The sequence below is a fragment of the Dendropsophus ebraccatus genome, chromosome 3 (assembly GCF_027789765.1).
Source record: "Dendropsophus ebraccatus isolate aDenEbr1 chromosome 3, aDenEbr1.pat, whole genome shotgun sequence".
Lineage (NCBI taxonomy): Eukaryota > Metazoa > Chordata > Amphibia > Anura > Hylidae > Dendropsophus > Dendropsophus ebraccatus.
The window spans coordinates 53,857,971-53,879,553 of NC_091456.1; the positions used below are offsets into that span (position 1 = coordinate 53,857,971).

Here is a 21,583-nt window from a genome sequence, read left to right on the forward strand (position 1 = left end):
AAGTGCTATAAAAATACTTTATTGGGTTTAACATAAAGGCACAAAGCAAAACATGAATATCGGCATTATAAACAAGTCACCAATATATGTGAATAATATACTCTATACATATGAAACCTGTGGTTCTCCAGCTATTGCAGGACCACAACTTTCATTGTGTCCAGCAGCTGTCAGGGCATGATGGGGGCTGCAATTTTGAAAATGTTGTGGAGCCAAAGATTTACGCTTGACAACATTAAAACTCACAAACTACTTGCATTTTCCATTTGTTTGATATGTATTGTTTTGTCATTCCCATTGTATTTAAAATTATTGCATGCACCTTGCCAAACCAGTTTGGTTTCTTGGTCTGAAGATACAAGATTAATGCGTCCTTTTTCACATTTAAAAATTAAGCATAACCCATGAAAAAAAAACACCAGAACAAGCTTTATTTCTGTTTTATTTCTGTATGATGCAAACATAAATGTATGTCACGACCTGGGGGAAAGGGCGGGAGATAGCCCACTGAGCCGGTCAGTAGTGTCCCGCCCCAGTCACTGATGGGCTAGGTTCAAACACAGTCTCTTTTGTGGCCGTTCGATTGCCATCTTTTTGGACGTCCATCATTTTGGATTGTACTTGGCCTCAAAATGACGTCTGTTGAACGGCCAAAAACAGACGGTGTGTGAACCTAGCCACTGGCTGAGCGGGACATCTAATCCATCAGTCGTGATGACGTATCAGGGGGGTGACACGGAAAATCCTGGCAGCAGTGGTGCGGGGGATGGGGACTTGTAAGTATAGGTTATCACCCCCTGCCCATACTAAATATTTTTTTTAGTCAATGGAAAAAAAGATCAAAACGGATGTATCAGTTTTTTGCATAACACAGATGAGATTAAAAAAAAAAAAAAAAAAAAAAAACAGAACGGACTGCAAAAATGCAGTGTGACCCTAGCCTTAACACCTTAAATTTCAATTCTCTTTACTATTAAAGTTTTTACAATTTTTTAAACTTTTTTTTTTTTTCAAAAGAGCATATTCTCTGCCATATTAGACTTATGAATAGTCAGCTGAAATGGCCCAGATGGGGAGGAGGCAATCACATCAATTCCTGATTTACCGATTTAGCCGTCTCCTTAAGCTCACACTGGTCTCATCACTGACCTCTTGTAAGTCCAGCACACTAGCCTCATATGTCGTAGGGTTATATGAAATGGTCATGATCCCACAGAAGTCAGTCAGCTCCCTCTGACACTTCTGAAGGCCATCTAAAAGTTTATTCTGCTTGCATGGATCTTTTTTAAGCTTTTTCATTTCAGGTACTGAAAAACCTATAAGTTTTGTGAGGACATCATTGCTGAACTCAACGTCTAGATAACCAGTACCATCAGATATCTTGGCTTTTATACTCCAGAAGCCACTACTACTGGTAAGAGTTCCATTTAAAGTCACAATGAAGGACTTTAACTGAACCTTTTTGACAGCAGAACTTGGGTGAGTCAACACAACTGACAAATAGGTAAATGGAGGACGATCAAGTTGACCTGAGACTACATCAGATCTTGTTGTTTCATTAGTAGATGGAGCACTGGTAGGAATGGCTGTAGATGTAACTATTTCTGCAGATGAATTGTTCGTGATCTGAGGCTGCTCCACTGCCATCTCTTCCAATTCCCTTTGTATTTCTTCCTCCAATAATAATTCATCATCTAAATCATAGACCTCGTCTATATTATTTGTAGTCTGAATACTTCCATTTGTAGCTGGGATCTGCCCTTGCCTAGTATTCGACACTTGGGTTTGCTGGTGTTCCATGGACAAGGTACTTGACGTGTGACTTAAATTTTCACTTCTACTGTAATAGCCACTTTCAGGAACTGTATAATTGTTCATTGTCAATTCCTCATTCTCATTAAGACTTGCTAGTAGATCTTCATCGGATAAGTCCATTTCTTGTGCAATTGTATCTTGTGGCCTTGCTGGAACTGGTGGTTGCTGTGGCAAAGTATCTTCCATACCAATCAATCTAGAGAGAACTTTATCTTGTGAATATTCTGCCACAAGAGCCTCCACTTCACCTCCAAGAACTTTCACATTTTCTGGTTTTAGGAGAAGTACACCTAAACGGCATGAAATGACCCCCTGTAACAGGATTTTTGTTCCTGGTGGAAGCCCTGCATGAAGCACTGGCACGGTTTGGTACTCCATTCCCTGAATGTTTTGAATTCCATCTGTTAGCTGTAGCATGAGCATTCGAGATGGCTTTGACTCCCATGAATGTTGAGTCGCCTGTGTCGTTGCCGTAACCTGGTCATTTGCATTTTCCCTTCCTCTCAATTTTTGTAGTTGGGAGTAAGCAGGCAGACTGGCATCAACTAAGGAATCCATCTGTATCGCATAAAACCCATTTAGTTCAAATTTTAAGGAATTCAAGATACCTGCAGGTAGAACTTGATGCTCCAAGTCTCTTAAATCAGTAAGTAGCCATTGTTCAAAAACTTGTTTATTGATTTCTGCCTGGGTCAGAGAAGAACCACCATTTTCCTCTTGAATCCAGTTAATGCAGGCCTCTAACCATGGATCTGGAACTTTAATATGCCATGTTGATGACAGCCATGTTTTCACTCTGGTACCACATGTACTCATTTTTAAACCTAAGATTCAGAAAAAATAAAAATTATGAGAACTTTTCTCCAAGCAACTCTCTAAAACCATATTCATGCTTAACTATATTCAATGCTAATAAAATAACTGATACCTGCCTAATTGCCAACCACTGCCATCCTGAGGTTGATGGTCCATGCTGATCTGAGCTACCTGGAGACATCTCCACAAAGTGGCTGCTCAGCCAATCACTGGTTGAAAAGGCTCACTGCTACAACATGTGAGTGTCATTTTGTGCTTGCCGCCACATCACCAGGTAGCAGTGACCATTAGGGACCATCAGAATAGCGGCGACAGGGAACTAAACAGGTACGTATGTGTTAGGGATGGGCGATTAAACTAATTAATCCGATTAATTTGCCCTTAGAGGGGCACACTTTTTTTTTTTAATTCGCAAATTTGTTTTTCAAAAAGAAAACAAAAAAATCATTGCACATACTGTTCTGCAGGGGACGGAACTTAGGGCCTGGGCGGCTTGGTTACAGGTAGGTCAAACACTCTTTCTGGTAATGAAGAACATGCAGTCTGGCTTGGCCGGAAGAATGCCCCCTACTGGATACAGTGCTGCAGCATCCGTTTCTTCCCTGAAGCAGGTTGCAACCAGAGGAAGAGTGGCAAGTGAAGCATGAGAGACCCAGACAATGCCATCACCGGAGTGGGCGAGGAGCCAGCATGGCGCCCCGCCCACACCACACCTACCTGTACTGTGTCCTGCTACGATTACTCATCTAAGCTACTATCTGTCTGCTACTACACCCATTATCCACTATACTACTACTCCCCTCAGCTACGATACCGTCGCTACTACTACTCCCCTCAGCTACTATACCTCTACCTATATATATATATATATATATATATATATATACACACTATATATATATATATTACATATATATATACATACACACACACACATAGTGGTACCTCGGTTCTCAAACTGCTTGGAACTCAAACTGGAAAGTTTGCTTCTCTAACACTTTTCGGACACCAAATCTTAAAGCACTCGGTATCTGAGTGTTTTTGCGAATGTGGATGGTGGGTTGTACGTGGTTTAGCACTGGTGAGGCTTCACATACAGTACAGTCCTGAGTGACCCAATTAGGACTTTTAATCACCACTATCCATATGCATCAAAACAATATATACGACCTACAATTACAACAATGCTGGACAAAAATTCTCAATTTATAAATCAATACTTTATTGTTACATACCAAAAAATTAACAAAAATAAATGTTAATCCACGCGAGAATGGCAAGATATGGCTATGAATACAGCTATGGTTTTCCATCAATGCAGCCCTTGTTGAAGCTAATTATAAGGTATTCATGAGATGGTACCTAGTCCCGGCTCGGATAGCAAAAATGGTCCCTAATTACTCAGCTAATTGTTTTCAAAATTGTGGTTCGGAGGGGACAATGTATCATACATGGTGGACCTGTGTGAAGGTTAAAAGGTTCTGGAGGAGGATTTTTAACATGTTATTTTCACTAACTGAATGTAATGTAAAGATGTTACCCTCCTATGCGTTGCTAAATGTGAAAATTCCAGGGCTCTCCAAACATGCTCAACGGTTTGCATCCTTTTTGTTCTTAGCGGCTAAGATTGCTATCGCAACCTCTTGGAAAAAGGCACTGGTGCCCTTGGATTTAGTCAAGTCTAAATTGAATTGGATCATGGTCAATGACCGACTCCATGCGATTCTCAGTGATAAAGAGGAAATGTTTCTTAAAGTTTGGCAGCCCTGGATGTCATATTTAGATCCGACATCTGGTACTAAGAAATTAGCCTACCTGGGATGAAGGATAGAGGACAGGTTGAACGGTTTTGGTCTCCCCTCCTTCCCCCTGCCCCCCCCCCCCATCCCTGTCTCGTGGGTGTGCGTGTGATGTGTATGAAGTTGTTCTATGTGGTTTGTCTTTAAACTTCATTAGTTATGAGGTCAAGCAGTCTGGGGTTGGGACTTCTTATAAGAGTGACTGAGTGCTGATGTTTACTGGGTGGACACTGTTAAGACTTCTGCATTGTATTTGTATAATTGGCCCCTGTTGGGCCTTATCTTGCAGCCTATGTTGGGCTTTTGTGCTGTATATCCTTACTCTGAAAAAAAAATCAATAACATTCTTTGAAAACCAAAAAACATAGTTAAAAACATTAAAAAGGAAGCAGAAAATATACAATACATACATCAGATGGTGTTACAAGGCAGTAATACATAAATATACATTTATGTATAACTGCCTTGTAACACCATCTGATGTATGTTTTGTATATTTTCTGCTTCCTTTTTAACATGTTTTTAACTATGTCTTTTGGTATGTAACAAAGTATTTATAAATTGAGAATTTTTGTCCAGCATTGTTGTAATTGTAGGTTGTATATACAGTACAGTCCTGTATAAGATTGATGAAGTGCATATACAGTACAGTAGTAGTACAGGCAGTGTACCCCATGCGTTACAGTGCTGGGATGGGGGGGGCTCTGTACAGTAAAGGATGAGTGAGAAGTCAGTGACTACTGTACTATAATTGCTGGTTTTGTTGAATGTTTCTTGTATATAATGTCCTGTACAGTATAGTGCTGTTCTTGATGTACTGTAGATTAAACTGGATACTTTTTAATGTAATATATGGGTACTGTAGATAATTATTGGTGGGTGCTGGAACCAATTAAACCAATTTAAAGGAAAACCTAAAACCTTAAGCTATGTTTTTAAACTGAAATGCATCTAGACTTTAAATGTGTTTCCATTTCCATATTTTCTGTACGGTCTGTAAGGTCAAGGCTCCTTAGTGATTTTATAAAGTTTGTAATTGCGGTAGACAGTACTATGGGCATGTGTAAAACTGCACAGGCAATATTCTATACATGTTATTTTGGTTAGACTGGGGGCTAAACGGGACATACATTCACAGTCTACATTCAAACAATTACTCCCAACAGTCCAGACCCAGGGCTCTTTTACCCCAACTTCCAGCAGTCGCATTCCAATAACAGAATATATCTACATATGTTTGATTCTACAAAAGCAAATGATTTACACATAAGAAAAGCATTGTTGCCTTTACTATGAATAGGTGAGGACAGCAAACAAACGGAATGCAATGCAAAATAGGTGAGCAAGCAACACAGGCTGTGCAAGGTGTTACAAGGCATTCCTTAAACAGGGATCCTCAATGGGGGGGGGGGGGGGATCTGTGAAAAAATACCTGGTTCAGCTTGTAATAAACTATACAACATAAGGCTGGGTTCACACTATGTATATTTGAGGCTGTATTTGGTCCTCATAGCAACCAAAACCAGGAGTGGATTGAAAACACAGAAAGGCTCTGTCCACACGATGTAAAAATTGAGTGGATGGCCGCCATATAACGGTAAATAATTTCCATTATTTCAATACAACAGCCGTTGTTTTAAAATAACAGCACATATTTGCCATTAAATGACGGCCATCCACTCAATTACAACATTATGTGAACAGAGCCTTTCTGTGTTTTCAATCCACTCCTTGTTTTGGTAGCTATACAGCCTCAAATATACAGCCTCAAATATACATAGTGTGAACATAGCCTTAAAGAGTAAATACAGGGAGAAGGAAATTAACCAAAATCTGGTTAACAATCCCACTTGAATACTGTGTAACTTCCATTAACTATATAAAGTCCAATGTCCAGGTACTAAGGCCAATGGGATTATCTTTCCTGCACGCATCAGACCAATACTGCAAACAAACCTTTCTGGAGGTACAAGCTGCAATCAAAAAATGTATATGGCTCTGGGGTGTCTGTTGCTACTAGGGATGGTCCAAACCTGCTGAGGTTCGGGTTCGTATGAACCCGAACGCTCGGCAGCAGAATCCCGCTGTCTGCCTGCTCCATGGAGAGGGTGGATACAGCGGGAGTAACGCCCTGAAAACTGGGATACAGCCTATGGCTATGGCTGTATCCCAGTTTTCCAGGCGGTCCTCCCGCTGTATCCACCCTCTCCACGGAGCGGGCAGACAGCGGGAATCATTACCGAAGGTTCGGGTTCGTACGAAACCGAACCAAACTTGGTTCAGACCATCCCTAGTTGCTACCTTTGCAACTTATGCTATCATCACCGAAGGCGTCATCATCTTTGCTACAGCAGCAAATGTCATGTAAGTTCAGGTACAGTAAGTTTGGGTTTGCACAAACTCGAACTGTCTGCCTTTGACTCCTGCAGTCTGGTGAAGGTGGATACACCCTGAAGACTGCCTGGAAAACATAGATGCAGCCATAGAGTAGCACTTATATCACTGATGAATGATCTAAAGTAGAATAGTGACAGATAGGATTTCTTGCGCACCTTCGCTCTCCGCCTTAAGAATTGACATGTTAATTCTTTGAGTGGAGAGCGGAGGCGCGCGACAAATCTCACTAAATCAACAGGACAGGCGGAAATTTCAAGTGGTGTCCACAGCACAGGCCCTGCTTGAAATTACGCCACTATAGCTCAGTGTGAAGTCCTAAACAGGCCTTAATCCCTCGATGACCTCCACTGAAATAGTAGGACATAGACAGGGGCTACAGAGGACCTGTGTCATACCAATAAGGCATTCTGATCACATGTGCACAGAAGAGGCCCAGGTAGTCAGGAACAGCACCAAATCTGTAATATATATAGCTGCAGTCCTGCCCTAACAACACAAATCAGAGAAACCTCATGTCATTTAGGGTAAATTCACACAGGCAGATCCGCTACGAATTTCCCGCAAAAAATCGCATCTAATCTGCGATGACCAAACGTGCGCACGTTTGGTCATTGCGGATTAGATTCGATTTTTTGCGGAAAACTCGCAGTGGATCCGCTCGTGTGAATTTACCCTGAAAGTGTCACTGTTGTTATAACTTTCAAACTCTAAATCAACAGTAGATGTGATATAAAGCAAGTTTGCAATTTACAGTCATTATTTATTTTTTTTAGTCATCAGGAAAAAAGCGGCACTTCCTGTTTTCTGACTCATTTTCTCAAAAAACAGTAACAGCCAGAAACTAGGAAGTCCTGTGTATCCCAGGCCATCTGAGCGCTCACAGAGAGAAGGCAGCCATGTGATTGATGGACACATTAAGCTGTGACTCTCTGTACTGGCCGGAATTCCTTTCGTTTTTGTTTGTTTTTTTCTACCATGAGAAACCAGAAAATCTGCCTTCAGGAGACCGGACCTAGATTTTTTGGTAATTTCGGCTTTGTTTTACAGCAGCATAACAAAAAAATAATGAATGTATATTTCAAACTTGCTATATATCACATCTACTGTGGATTTAAATGTTGAAAGTTATAACGACAGTGACCCTTTGGAGTCCATTAAATGGATTATCCAGGATTACAAAAACTCAGCAGGTTTCTTCCAAAACCAGTCACATCTGCTGTCAGGATGTGTGTAATATTACAACCGGGTTCCATTACCTCCAATGGAACTGGGCTGCAATACCATAAACAGACTGAGGACAAGAATGGTGCTGCTTCCGGAAGAAATCCAATTTTTTTTTCTGATCCTAAATAACCCCTTTAGGGAATCCTAGAGTTGTCTTTTGTTATATTTACAGTTGAGACTTGCAAACGTTATGGGTTTAAAAAAATTTTTTTAAATACAATGAAGACACACAAACTATTTTTTACACATAATTCCTATTCTTGTATAATTGGTACAAAGAAATAAATTATATATACATACTGGGTGTCACCATGAGCCTAACAACCTGTTCTATAAATGTTATTATAGAGGCAAATTTACATACATTTAATAAAATGTATGATTCATACTTTCGTTTACATTTTGGTTAAAATAAAACTATATATTACTAATATCTGTGTAGCAAATACACCTAGTGGTAGCAAAAGAACAAATAATTGGTCCCATAAATAATAGCGGCAAAAGTATGTCATCTTTGTATTAAAGGGGTTATCCAGCGCTACAAAAACATGGCCACTTACTTCCAGAGACAGCACCACTCTTGTCTCCAGCTTGGGCAGGGTTTTGCTGCTCAATTCTATTGAAGTGAATGGAGCTTAATTGCAAACCACACCTGAACTAGAGACAAGAGTCGTGTTTCTGAAAGAAAGTGGCCTTGTTTTTGTAGCACTGGATAACCCCTTTAAAAGATTGTCAAAAAAGTAAAATCATACTGTCGTACTGTCTATGGCTTTGCATACTCGCAGTGGTTTTTTCATTCCGCTGCTAGTATGGAAAGCCTCTTCCCATGTAACCCACTGCTGCCAGACTAATATGTAACCTGGCTGCGCTCCTGCTTGCTTCTTAGGCTCCCGGCTCACTGGCGTCCCGCTCAGCCAATCACAGTCAATGACACAGGCGTAAAGGCCACGCGGCCTCTGCTTGAAGTTTCGGTACATATTCCTTAATGTGTGAACATTGCAATTACGTTCCACTCACTTCAATGGAACAGAGTTGCAAGACCCCACCCAAACTGGAGACAAGACTTGTACTGTCTCTGGAAGAAAGCAGCCATGTTTTTCTAATGCTGGAGTACCCCTTTAATAGACAGCCACCTTTCCCAATAAAGTCCCATCATGGGAACATAGCCAAAATATATAGCCCCTTTTTTAATGGCAATCTGTCAGCTGTAATTCACGTCGTCAAACACAAACTCTGATAGATAGTTGTTAGGACAAGGAAACACATATAGACAAATACTTTCATTCTCTGGTACTAGGAGTCAGAGGCTTCTCTAAGCACCTGAATAGCTGCAAGGTGTAATATCTCCTCTCCCCCCTCCCTGCTTGATTGACACCTGGAAGCAGAGTCCCAAGCAGGGTCAGGTATAGCAGGGGGGAGTGAGGAGAGTACAGCTTGCTGCACTTCAGGAGCTCAGGAAAGCTTCTTACTATATAATAAAAGCATTTTTCTACATTGTGGAATTGTAGCTGACAGATTCCCTTTAAATATAGCTATTTCATTATAGTAGGCGTGGTGCTTTGCTTTTTTAATGTAGAATAATTTATTTCTATGGCACCCTGAGCAACATTACTCCTTTTACTGGGTGGTGCACACCTAGTGCTATTGTGTATACTTGCAAAATGACATTCAGTAAACATGCCCTTAAAGGGGTTATCCAGCGTGGGTATCCAGCACCCCACTCTTGTCTCCAGCTTGGGCGGGGTTGGGCTGCTGAGTTCCATTAGAGTGAATGGAGCTTAAAGTGACACTGTCACCCCCATTTTTAATTTTTTCATCTTTAAAAACGTTTTAATCACTAATTTTGCTCTATCCATACCTTGTTTCACATGTTTAATCATGGTGCTAGTTGATGAGAAAACTGAACTTTGATGAGCTTGTTATTGCACCACTGGGCGGGGCTTAGCCTCTGAAGTGCCACATCGCTCCGCCCACTACACTGCAATTGAACCCGCCCCCTTGGCTACGTCATCTCTCCAGGCCTCCGCTCCTACTTGTTTGGCTCTCCCAGCCTTCACCTGGATGTCAGGACGTGCGCGGCCACATCAACCAGCGTAATGCGCGTGCGGCCCCGTCATTTCTCGCGCAGGCGCACTGGGTGAGTGCCGGGTCCGTCCACAGCTGGGCTGTGCAGGCGCTGAGTTAGTGCGCAGGCGCAATGCGGCCGTCGTGCTTGCACTGCGCACTAACTCAGCGCCTCCCTGCTGGCTGTGAGGAGACTTTCACAGCCACAGCGAGAGCTCAGGGGGCATCAGGACACAGACGGGCATTCAGACAGCCCCATCATGCCGGCGCCTGCTTATATCCGCGGGCACGCGATAAATAACGGGGCCGCACGCGCATTATGCTGGGTGATGTGGCCGCGCACGTCCCGACATCCAGGTGAAGGCTGGGAGGGCCAAACAAGTAGGAGCGGCGGCCTGGAGAGATGACCTAGCCAAGGGGGCAGGGTTAATGGCGGTGTAGTGGGCGGAGCGATGTTGCGCTTTAGAAGCTAAGCCCCGTCCAGTGGCGCAATAACAAGTTCATCAAAGTTCAGTTTTCTCATCAACCAGCACCATGATTAAACATGTGAACTAAGGTATGGATAGAGCAAAATTAGTGATTTAAACATTTTTAAAGATGAAAAAATGAAAAATGGGGGTGACAGTGTCACTTTAATTGCAAACTGCACCTGAACTGGAGACAAGAGTCATGTTGTCTGTAAAAGAAAATGGCCGTGTTTTTGTAGCACTGGATAACCCTTAATGTCAACTTTCTGCAACAGAAATTGAGCCGAAGTAAATCTACAAATCCGCACGGCGGGTCAATCTCTGAAAAATCAGCACCATGTGGTCAACATCTGTACAACCTCTGCCCCACGCATGGCATCCTAACCCACTGAGGATTTTCACCTGGAAATTCTGCAGGATTTTATTTAATTTGAAAATGTGGCCTAAGGGCTCCAATAGCTTAAATAAATAAAAACTAAATGCCAAATAATATTTGACATTTCAGCCCATGAGCCAATCACATTGTCTGAATTTTTTTTTTTTTATAAACAAAAGTATATTTTACATAAACCAGCATTGCTTTTATAACATCTGCTCACGGATACATTTGAAACATATGCAAATAGGCAAATTGTGCCTGTCTACAGCTTCAAGGAATTAGTGATTATACAATACCTTTGTGTGGGAGGCATAATAAAGATAGAATGTTTGAAGCAACTATTTATTCTACATTACTGACTGATGAAATGTCAGACAAGCCAACAATGTCTGAATGGCTGAAATGATTTTCCAGTCTCATCAGAAACCCTTTTTGGAGACATTTGCTATGGTTCACCGTTATGTGACTGATGCTTTATGGAAAATGAGGAGTTTCTTCACATTTCCCAGAGCCGAGGCTACGGGAACCAATTCATGTTCTGCATCCCTGTTGCAATGGCAACCAAAGCAAAATGCCTGACAGTGGGAGGACGGCTGCCTTTTCTCACCGACTTCTGAGATCTACAGTCATGGAATTTTATGACATTATTTGAGCAATGGAAATATATAACGTTTTCTGTTCAATAGTAATGGGTAGTAATAGTAATAGCAATGCCAACATCATACTTCTCTTCTTACGAGTTCTTATGCTTCAACCATTTTCCCATTCAATACTGCTTAATGTTATTTAGTGGATTTGTGTTTAGCTCTGTTCTGGCGACATATAATCTTAAAGGGTGCCTTCACACTTACCGGATCCGCAGCGGATTTCACGCTGCAAGTTTGCAGTGAAATTCGCTGCAAATCCTGGTATTGTGATTTTCAATGGGGTTACATACCCGCAGCATTTTCATTCCGCTGCGAGTATGTAACCCGGCCCTTTAACCCCCTGCAACATACATTACCTGCTCAGTGCCGCAGCTGCATGTGAGGCTCCCGACAGTCCTGCTCCGCCAATCAGTGCAGGGCCCCTCCGCAGTCACTGATTGGCTGAGTGGGACCAACAGGAGCGGAAATTCCGCTGCGGGTATGTAACCCCATTAAAAATCACACTACCAGGATTCGCAGCAGACTTCGCTGCAAACTCGCAGAGTGAAATCTGCTGTGAATCCGGTACGTGTGAAGCTACCCTTTAAGGGAACCTAACACTATTTTTATACTGCTCAAATGAAGGCCAGCATGAAACACTAAAATGTTTACCTATCATTGATTTATGATCCACTCTGAATGGCTGTGCCGTTTTATAGTCGTCATTATCTTTAGCCGGGGATAAGGTTCGAAGTCATCAGGATGGTCCCCGGTCCTAAATTACAGATCTTTTCCAGTTTGCATATAGGGAGAGATTTGTCGATCAGGGCTAGGGAAATCCGCAATGGCTCAGCACCCTGTTCCCAACTTAATCTTGGGACAAGCGCAGCTAATCTGGGGTTCATCGGGCTCCAGCATTTCTTACATGAAGTGCTGGAAACTGCCCTATACCCATTTTCAAAATATAATGGACTGTTTAATGGAAACCCCAAAACAGAGTGTGAGCAGAGTCTTGTTTGGCAGAAATAAGAAAGATTTTGTTGATTATTAAACGAGAAGTCTGTCCATTTGAATAATCTCACAGTTGCCAGGGCAGGGGAGAACAGGACAATCAATCATTACTTACTTCCCCTTGTGCCCATGATGCACCACGTGACGGGCTCAGGGACCCCCGCTGGAAGGCTCCCAACTCAGTTCTGATGACATCACAGCTCAAGGGAAAATATCTGTCCTGTCCGATGGATGGCGCACTCAGCCAGTGACTGACTGGCTGAGCAAGCAGTCCATCAACTGAAGTGTGACGTCAGCTCTGCAGGAGATCTCCTAGCTGGGCAGGGGTCCTGGAGCGGCAATCCAGAGCTGAAGAGGTAAGAGGATAGGTGAGTTGGGATTGTTTGTTATGTTCCCCCCCTGCCGTTTGAAAAATTTTTCACATGTCCGGACTTCTCCTTTAAGACTTTAGAATATTTTATTTTATATAATGTGTTTTGTTTTTGTTTTATTGAAAGACAAGTAAAATAGGTCATGGGGCCTATATGAATAAAGGAAAACTGCAGATCTGTTGACCGTGTATCACAACTTTATTTTATTTTACTTTTTAATTAAACAGAATTTAAATTAATAATACATTTAAAAATAAATAAAAATAATAAATAAAAATTTACACAAATCAAACTAGCTAAGTAACTGGTAACAGTTCATTGTCCACCCGTTCCAGAAGAAATCTGCCAGGGGACTGCACCCTCAGGTGACATGAAGTAATCTGCAAACACGTCCCTGACCTGGATTGCAGACATATCCGGCGTTTCGTCAAACCACTCATCAACTCTTTCTGTGGTGGTCATGTTCTCCTGAACCTCAATAGCCTCTTGGACACGTATATAGTTATGTAGGACACAGCATGCCTTTATGATTGACTCCACCATAACAACATCCAGCTGTAATGCTCTCAGGAACACCCTCCATTTGCTGCTGAGGATTCCAAATGCACATTTAACATAATGGCGTGCCCGGGAGAGTCTATTATTGTAGATACGTCTTCTAGTGTCCAGTCCTCGCTCAGGAAATGGCTGGAGAACATTAGTAGTCACTGCAAAGGCCTCATCTGCCACAATAACAAAGGGCACTGGAGAGCCTGTGGTCCCAGGCAAAGGTCTGGGGTTAGGAAGGGACAACTGAGTTGTCAGAATCTGTTGTCCCTCCCTAGTTACACTTAAGACCCTAGCGTCCGCTGTGCTCTCATCAGTCACGGTGTGTACCGCTACAAAATTATATTGACTGTCCGCCAATGCCAGCAATACCACTGAGAAGTACTTCTTCTCCTTGTCAGACCCGGATCCATTTTTTGGTGGCATCCTAACCCGAATGTGTTTCCCACCTAAGGCCCCCACACAATTTGGAAACTGTGTGGTTACTTCAAAACGGGAAGCAATGTCCAGCCAAGCCTCCATGGTGGGTGTGGGCATCACTGTTGCGTGCAGTCTTTCCCAAATGAGGTCACATGTTGCTCTAATTATTCCAGCAATGGTGAATTTGCAGCGTAAAAACTCTAGATGAAGTGACTCAAAAGAATTACCAGTCACCAAGAATCTGCAAAAGAGGGAAGGGGATTATTTATATAAATATATAATGAGAGAGAAAGAAATATAATTGTTATACAAAGTTTTTTTTTATACCAAAAATAAAAAATAAAAAATAAAATAGCATTATTATTATTATTATTATTATTATTATTATTATTATTATTAAAGGGGACACCAGCAAAATAGTTTTCTTTCAAATCAACTAGTGTCAGAAAGTGCCAGAGAGTTGTAATTTACTTCTAACAAAAAATCTCCAGTCTTCCAGTACTTATCCGCAGCTGTATGTCCTGCAGGAAGTGGTGTATTCTTTCCAGTCTGACACAGTGCTCTCTGCTGCCACCTCTGTCTGTGACAGGAACTGTCAAGAGAAGTAGCAAATCCCTAGAGAAATCCTCTCCTGCTTTCCAGACTGGTAAGAATACACCACTTCCTGCAGGACATACATCAGCTGGTAAGTACTGGAAGACTTAAGATTTTTTTAATAGAAGTAAATTGCAAATATGTATAATTAGTTAATTTGAAATCAACAGAAATGTAAGCAGCAGTCAGATAGCTTGAAAATTACGGTGAGAGACGGATGAAACATTGTTTGCTTTTTTTGCTGTGCTGCACATAACATTTGGATGGAATAGATCTGCATGTTAAAAATACTTGGAGAGTGCTGTTGGAATCCTTTGGCTATATAGAGTTAATTTGAAAGAATTTTTTTTTGCTGGGGTACACCTTTAGGCTATGCTCCCACTCAGCATTTTTGCTCAGTATTTGTCAACAAAAACCAGGAGTGGACTGTAACCACAGAAAGGCTATGTTCACACACACTGTTGAAATTGAGTAGATGGCCGCCATTACTGGCAAATAACGGCTGTTATTAAAACAGCCATTGTTTTAAAATAACAGATTTGCCATTAAATGGCGGCCATCCACTCAATTTCAACATTGTGTGAACATAGCCTTTCTGTGTTTTCAATCCACTCCTGGTTTTGGTTGCAAAATACAGAGCAAAAATACTGTGAGGGAACATAGCCTTAACATATTTTAAAAATAGGTTGCAAAATGTGCTCACCGCAGAGTGATCAGCAGACGCTCCTCAGGTAGTATGCTATGCTCAGAGCTGGTGTCCTGCAGGGTCAAACCTAAGTGCAGCTCCTCCAGAAGCTTGTCAAACATCTTGATTGAGATCCTACAGAATTGGGAGAACTTCTCAGGATGCTGTCTGAGGTCCTGGTAGAGGGTAGCAAAGTGACCTTTGGCGTTCAAGGACACATTAGGTTGCACCAGAAGTCTTGGGGTCATCTGCTCCTCCTCAATGGCTCGTCGTCTCCTTAACCTTCTACTTATCAGCCATGCCAGGAGTACCCTATCTCTGGGTGCCATAGATAAAGCCATCCTGTAATAAAAATGCAATTGCTATGGGCAAGGCCACAATTCAACAGCTGCGACAAGCAACTGGTACTGAGACAACAACGTGACCCCCATTATTATGGGGCAGCCATCTTGCCTGAGCTGTTTTCAATACCATTTGGTGATATGCTTTACGGCAAGCTTTATCAACATAGGCACAGTGTACATCCCCAGACCCTATTCTGTGAATGGGGTAGATTTCTAAGCATGCTCTGTGTCAATGTCATTGTATAGTGGAGGGAGGGCTAAGCTGCCATTGTATTCTCTATATATTGGTGTCACCTTTCGCTGTTATTCTGTATAGATCACTTTCTCGTTCTCTCATCCTTCCAATAGACAAAAGTATTTGCTTCGTTTAAAAAGCTGAATGAAAAAAGCAAGATTTTAAAATAAGAATGCTAAAATTAGGAAAGAAAACACCAACAATTCTTAAACAATATGTAACATAATACGTAACTTGACTGAAACATATGGGAGTAGGGTTGGGAATCAAGCTTAGAGCCCTATGTACATGCAGTCAAACAGGCTAACTTACTTATCCCCCCGAGGAGAAGGTGCAGCAGACTGTCTGCTACAGCTGCTTTACTTCACACACATTGCAAATTTAGTAAGATTGTCTTTTCTGCCCATATAAAATAATCAGAGATGAGCTTTCTGTCTTCATACTGCTCTGGTAGAATGAAAGTGGAGCTGTGATTGCTTGTAGGGAACGGTGTGATAAGTCTCCTCTATTATTCTTAAAACCCCATGGCAGAAAGCGCTGTATAGACCATGGGTTAGGGCTGGGCGATATTGGCCTAAATCAATATGGTGGGGTAATGATAATAGAATGATAATTCTGACACACCCTTTTGCAAGCCATGCCCCTTTTTGCAAGCCACACCCACTTGACATGATAAATTGGCGATATTTTGATTCTAAAAAGTGAAGAGGGGAAAAAAAAACCTCACTGAGCAGCAACACAAGGCTGGGCAATATAGTCTTTTGTCATTATTATTATTTGTTATTATTAGAGGGTCTCAGCAGAAACCTGGACATGTATATACAGGTATACAGCTATGTACACACTACAGGACACGTATACACAGGGGGTCAAATAGGCATGGGGGAGGATAGGGGTGTATTACTATACAGGGAGCGGTGGATAGGGGTGTATTACTATACAGGGGGCATAAAGGGATGGTGGGGCAGATAGAGGTTTATTACTATACAGGGAGGGGCAGATAGAGTTGTATTACTATACAGGCGGCACATAGGGATAGGGGTATGGCGCTATACAGGGGGCACAATAGGATAGGGGGGGTTATAGGGATAGAGGTGTATGACTATATGGGGGGTTTTAGGGATAGAGGTGTATGACTATACAGGGGGGGTTATAGGGATAGGGGCATATAGGGATAGGGGTGTATGACCATACAGTATATAAGCACTCACAGCTCAGGCAGAGACCAGGGGCAGGCTCAGGGCACACAGCAGCTCCAGTACCTGAGCACTCAGAAGGAGAAGAGGATCTGCAGGTGCTGGTAGCTGCTTCCTTCCTCCAGTCTCCGGAGCAGGTACAGCAGCTCCTTCCTGCGAGGTAGTGACAGCTCACAGTCACAAAACCTGTGCACGTCCGCAGGAAGGAGCTGCTGCACCTTCCATATGTACAGCTGATAGCATGCCCCAGTGTGTCCCATCGGGCGACACTCAAACTGGAGCCTCACACTGACAACAGAGGACCAGGAAGACGGCCAGGAGGCTAGACGACTGGTGCTCTGTTGCCATTTGCAGGGCGTGATTGTACTGACAGCCGGGGGCGATCTGACAGGACGCGACTAGGACGGGTGCGGGTGGCTGTTGCGCTGACAGGCCGAGCTCCTTAAACAAGGAGTTACAAATATACCACTGATACAGTCCTGGCAAAGTTGAGGTCAGTTAACCGACGCCAGAGACGGTATCAGTATTTTTGCAGTATACCGCCCAGCCCTACCATGGGTGCACCACCCTCCGGCCCTCACACAACTACAATGCCCATCATGTCTAAACAGCTTAAGAGTGCCCTGAATTGATGGAAGTAGTAGTTGTGGTATGTATGCAGACAAAGAACAAAGATGGTCATTGACGTTAGGTTCTAGTTAATACAAATGCAATTTTCAATAGGATCTACCACCACATTAATGTCTACTTAATCGAAAACCATTAGCATGCGTGAGGGTGGTACGCCACCACTTATCGGCCCTTCAGAATGTAAAAGTATCTCCCCTACTGAAGGAAAAAAGCTAGCTTTTACTCTTTCTTATGGGGGGGGGGGCTGTCCAGCATTTATCCAGCCTTCCAGATGAGATTCTGTTTTAGCACAGAGGCGGATTTCCTGTATGATCTATAAGCCATTGCTCTCTTGTAGTAGATGCAGTCGCAGGGTAAAATACATATGGGCTTTGTTTATGAACAGTGGATTTAATTTAACACTTTCTACGAGCAGTACACGTGTGCCTTTAAAGAGGATATACCATTAGGTACACTCTTTTTAAAATTACACATGAATCGGACGGCACCGAGCCAGTCCCGCGGCCCTTTTTTTGAACCGTGGCCCATTCATTCTAATGGAGCCGCATCATGGAGGGGCAGGGGCCTCCTCCCACTGGGGGTGGGCCGGCACACAAGTGACCATGAATACAGCGGCGCCGTTCAATGCATGTGTAATTTTAATGGGGTTATCCAGCGCTACAAAAACATGGCCACTTTTCCCCCTACTGTTGTCTCCAGTTCAGGTGCGGTATGCAATTAAGCTCCATTTACTTCAATGGAATTGAGTTTCAAAACCCCACCCAAACTGGAGACAACAGTAGGCGGAAAGTGGCCATGTTTTTGTAGCGATGGATAACCCCTTTAAAGAGAGTGTACCTGATGGTAAATCCTCTTTAAGAACCTGTGATAAAAGTCTTAGGGTCCTATTCCATGGGCCAAGCAGGGCACGATCAACGATGTAAACGAGCGCCAATCTGCTAGATAAGCGCTCGTTTACTGGGCCTATTCCCGACAATCGTTAGCGAGGGCTGCAGGGACATTGTTACCGATGTCCTTGCAGCCCTTGATTCATACATTACCTCACCAGGCTGCAGGGCTTCTACTTCCCCCGGTCCCGCGCGGCAGCATCAGCTTCGGAGCAGGCTTGACTGAACTGACGGATCGCTCAGCCAATCACTGGCCGTGGAGGTCCCGGAGATCGGGAGAAGGATAAAACCTGTGCCTGGACAGGTAATGTATGATGTTTGTGAAATCGTCGGGCACCACGTAGCGATGCGCGGGTGGCGACCGATGATTTTAGGTTTGAACCTAAATGAACGATCAGCCGATAACATGATCATCGGCTGATCGTTCTCTCTATTCCACGGAGCGATAATCGGCCGAACCGGACGATTATTGCTCCGTGGAATAGGCCCCTTAGGCGCCTATTACACGGAAAGATCATAGTGGAAAAAATCGTTATATCATATCATCAAACTAACAAAAATTTGCTCTTATGTCGTCGTTCGCATCTTCTGAGCTCACCACAAGGTCATAATTAACTGTTCGCAAACAGTCTGTGTATATACACATCGTTCATTCGTTATTAGGATAATTCGCATACAAACTATTGTAACTGCGATCATAACTAGCGACTTTCGTTCCATGTATTATGGTGAATGATTTCAGGTCCTGCACAAAAACACTCGTTTATAATTGTTTATCGTTATTCTGAGAAAACAAAGAATTACTTTGTCTAATAGGACCCCAAGTCTAAAAATACATTAAGGGTCCATTCACACATACAGGAGCTGCAGCAGATTTAATGCTGTGTTCCATCATTTAGTTACTGTACAATTAATATCTGCAGCATCAAACCTGCGACAGCTCCTGTCTGTGTGAATGGACCCTTACAGTATAACCCCCTTTTCAGTGCACTACAGGTATAATAATGGTTGCCCTTGTGTTCACCCTTCCAGTTGTAACAGGGCTCCAGATGGCGACCAAAATGGTCGCCAATGCGACTGACATTTTGCAAATGGCGCCCAGATTTATTAATCTGGGCGCCATTTGCGACTGGCCCCGGCGGCGGCGCGCTGTCTCTTTAAGATGCGCGGCTGATGCGCATCAGCCGGGGACAGCGCCCGAAGAAGAAGAGGATCGCCGGGGGAGCGGGTTGTCAGGTGAGTTTGTGTGTTTGTTTTTTTTAAATATTGCTTAGCATAGAGGAAAGGGGGGGGGGGCTTTATAATGGGGGGAAGAGAAGGGGGCATCTATAATGGGGGGAGAAGAGGGGGCATCTATAATGGGGGGGAGAGGGGGCATCTATAAGGGGAGGGGGTATCTATAAGGGGGGGAGAAGAGGGGGCATCTATAATGGGGGGGGAGAGGGGGCATCTATAAGGGGGGGAGAAGAGGGGGCATCTATAATGGGGGGGGGGGAGGGGGCATCTATAATGGAGGGGAGGAGGGGGCATCTATAATGGGGGTAGAGGGGGTCATCCATAAGGGGAGGGGGTATCTATAAGGGGGGGAGAAGAGGGGGCATCTATAATGGGGGGGGAGAGGGGGCATCTATAATGGGGGGGAGGAGGGGGCATCTATAATGGGGGTAGAGGGGGTCATCTATAAGGGGAGGGGGCCATCTATAGGTGTAGGGCAAACTGGCTGCAGACACTGGGAGATAGATATATGCACAATTATTATTATCAGGGCCCCTCAGGTGTCTGTATTGTAGGGGGTCACTTGCATTAGTCACTAGGTGAGAGATATATCTATCTATATATATATATATATATATAAGTCTAGCTCAGTATGTATAGACTGTTGCAAGCTTTTAAAGGGAACCTGTCTCCCCCGGTGACGGGGTGACAGGCTCCCAATCCCCGTTAGAACCCCCTATACTCACCTCATCGCGCCGGGTCCCACTTCTGAAGATGGTCAGGTCACGGATATCTCAGCCGCTGCAGCCTGACGCGCACACTGAGAGATGAGTCCAACGCTCATAGAGAATGACGGAGCGCTGGACTCTCCCGTCATTCTCTATGAGCGTTGGACTCATCTCTCAGCGCACGCCGAGCTGCAGCGGCTGAGATCTCCGTGACCCGAAAATCTTCAGAAGCGGGGTGAAGATGAGGTGAGTATAGGGGGCTCTAACGGGGGGTTGGGAGCCTGTCACCCCGGTACGGGGGTCGACAGGTTCCCTTTAAGTTCAAGTTCAGAAGAGTAAGCCTCATTAAAAGGCTAGCCAAGTGAAGCTGAAGTACTGAGTCAGACTGTATATGGTTGTCAAGTTGCAAGTTTCCATGTTGAACGTTTTCAAACTAAGAAAAGAAAGGATCTAAAGGAGGAGGATGCTGTGGCCTCTGCACACAGTAAGTCCCATTTAACATAACATTAATTTTACATGGTTTAAAATGTTGGCGACCAAATATTCTATTTGGCGCCTAAATTTTTCAGGTTAGGAGCCAATGGCTCCCAGGTAAATTTTTTAGTCTGGAGCCCTGTGTAACTTCTCAAGTATCTGACTAGACCAGGCCATAGCGTGCAAACAATAGATCCGAACAAAGACCTGGTAGTCTCTCCTAAATGACTTGTGACCATATCTAGTTGGCCTCATACACCAAATAGTGTTTAGCTGACTGTTTTAATGAAAGGGAACCTGTCACCCCTCGTGTCGGGGTGACAGGCTCCTGACCCCCCGCTACAGCCCCCTATACTCACCTGATCCCGCTTCTGGATCCGGTCGGGTCACTGAGATATCAGCCGCTGCAGCCCGGCACGCGCTGAGAGATGAGTCCAACGATCATAGAGAATAACGGAGAGTCCAGCGAGAGTCCATCTCTCAGCGCGCTCGCCGGGCTGCAGCGGCTGATATCTCCGTGACCCGACCGGATCCAGAAGCGGGACCCGGCGGGATCAGGTGAGTATAGGGGGCTGTAGCGGGGGGGTCGGGAGCCTGTCACCCCAGCACGCGGGGTGACAGGTTCCCTTTAAATGGGGAGAGGGCAGCAACTTATATACC

General features: G+C 43.7%; 1 protein-coding gene across 3 annotated transcripts in view; it reads right to left on the minus strand.

Annotated features, from left to right (window-relative positions):
- RMI1 (RecQ mediated genome instability 1) overlaps window positions 1-21,583 on the minus strand; it is a 25,872-nt gene continuing 4,289 nt past the window's right edge. For 2 of the 3 annotated variants that reach the window (XM_069961784.1, XM_069961783.1), the window contains exons 2-3: window positions 15,853-15,933; window positions 1-2,639 (exon numbers count right to left, since the gene is read on the minus strand). In XM_069961784.1, coding sequence (XP_069817885.1) covers window positions 1,102-2,639; window positions 15,853-15,895 — 1,581 coding nt within the window. In that variant the 5' untranslated portion in view covers window positions 15,896-15,933 and the 3' untranslated portion in view covers window positions 1-1,101. The remainder of the gene's footprint in view (window positions 2,640-15,852; window positions 15,934-21,583) is intronic. The other variant, XM_069961785.1, reaches the window with a different exon arrangement.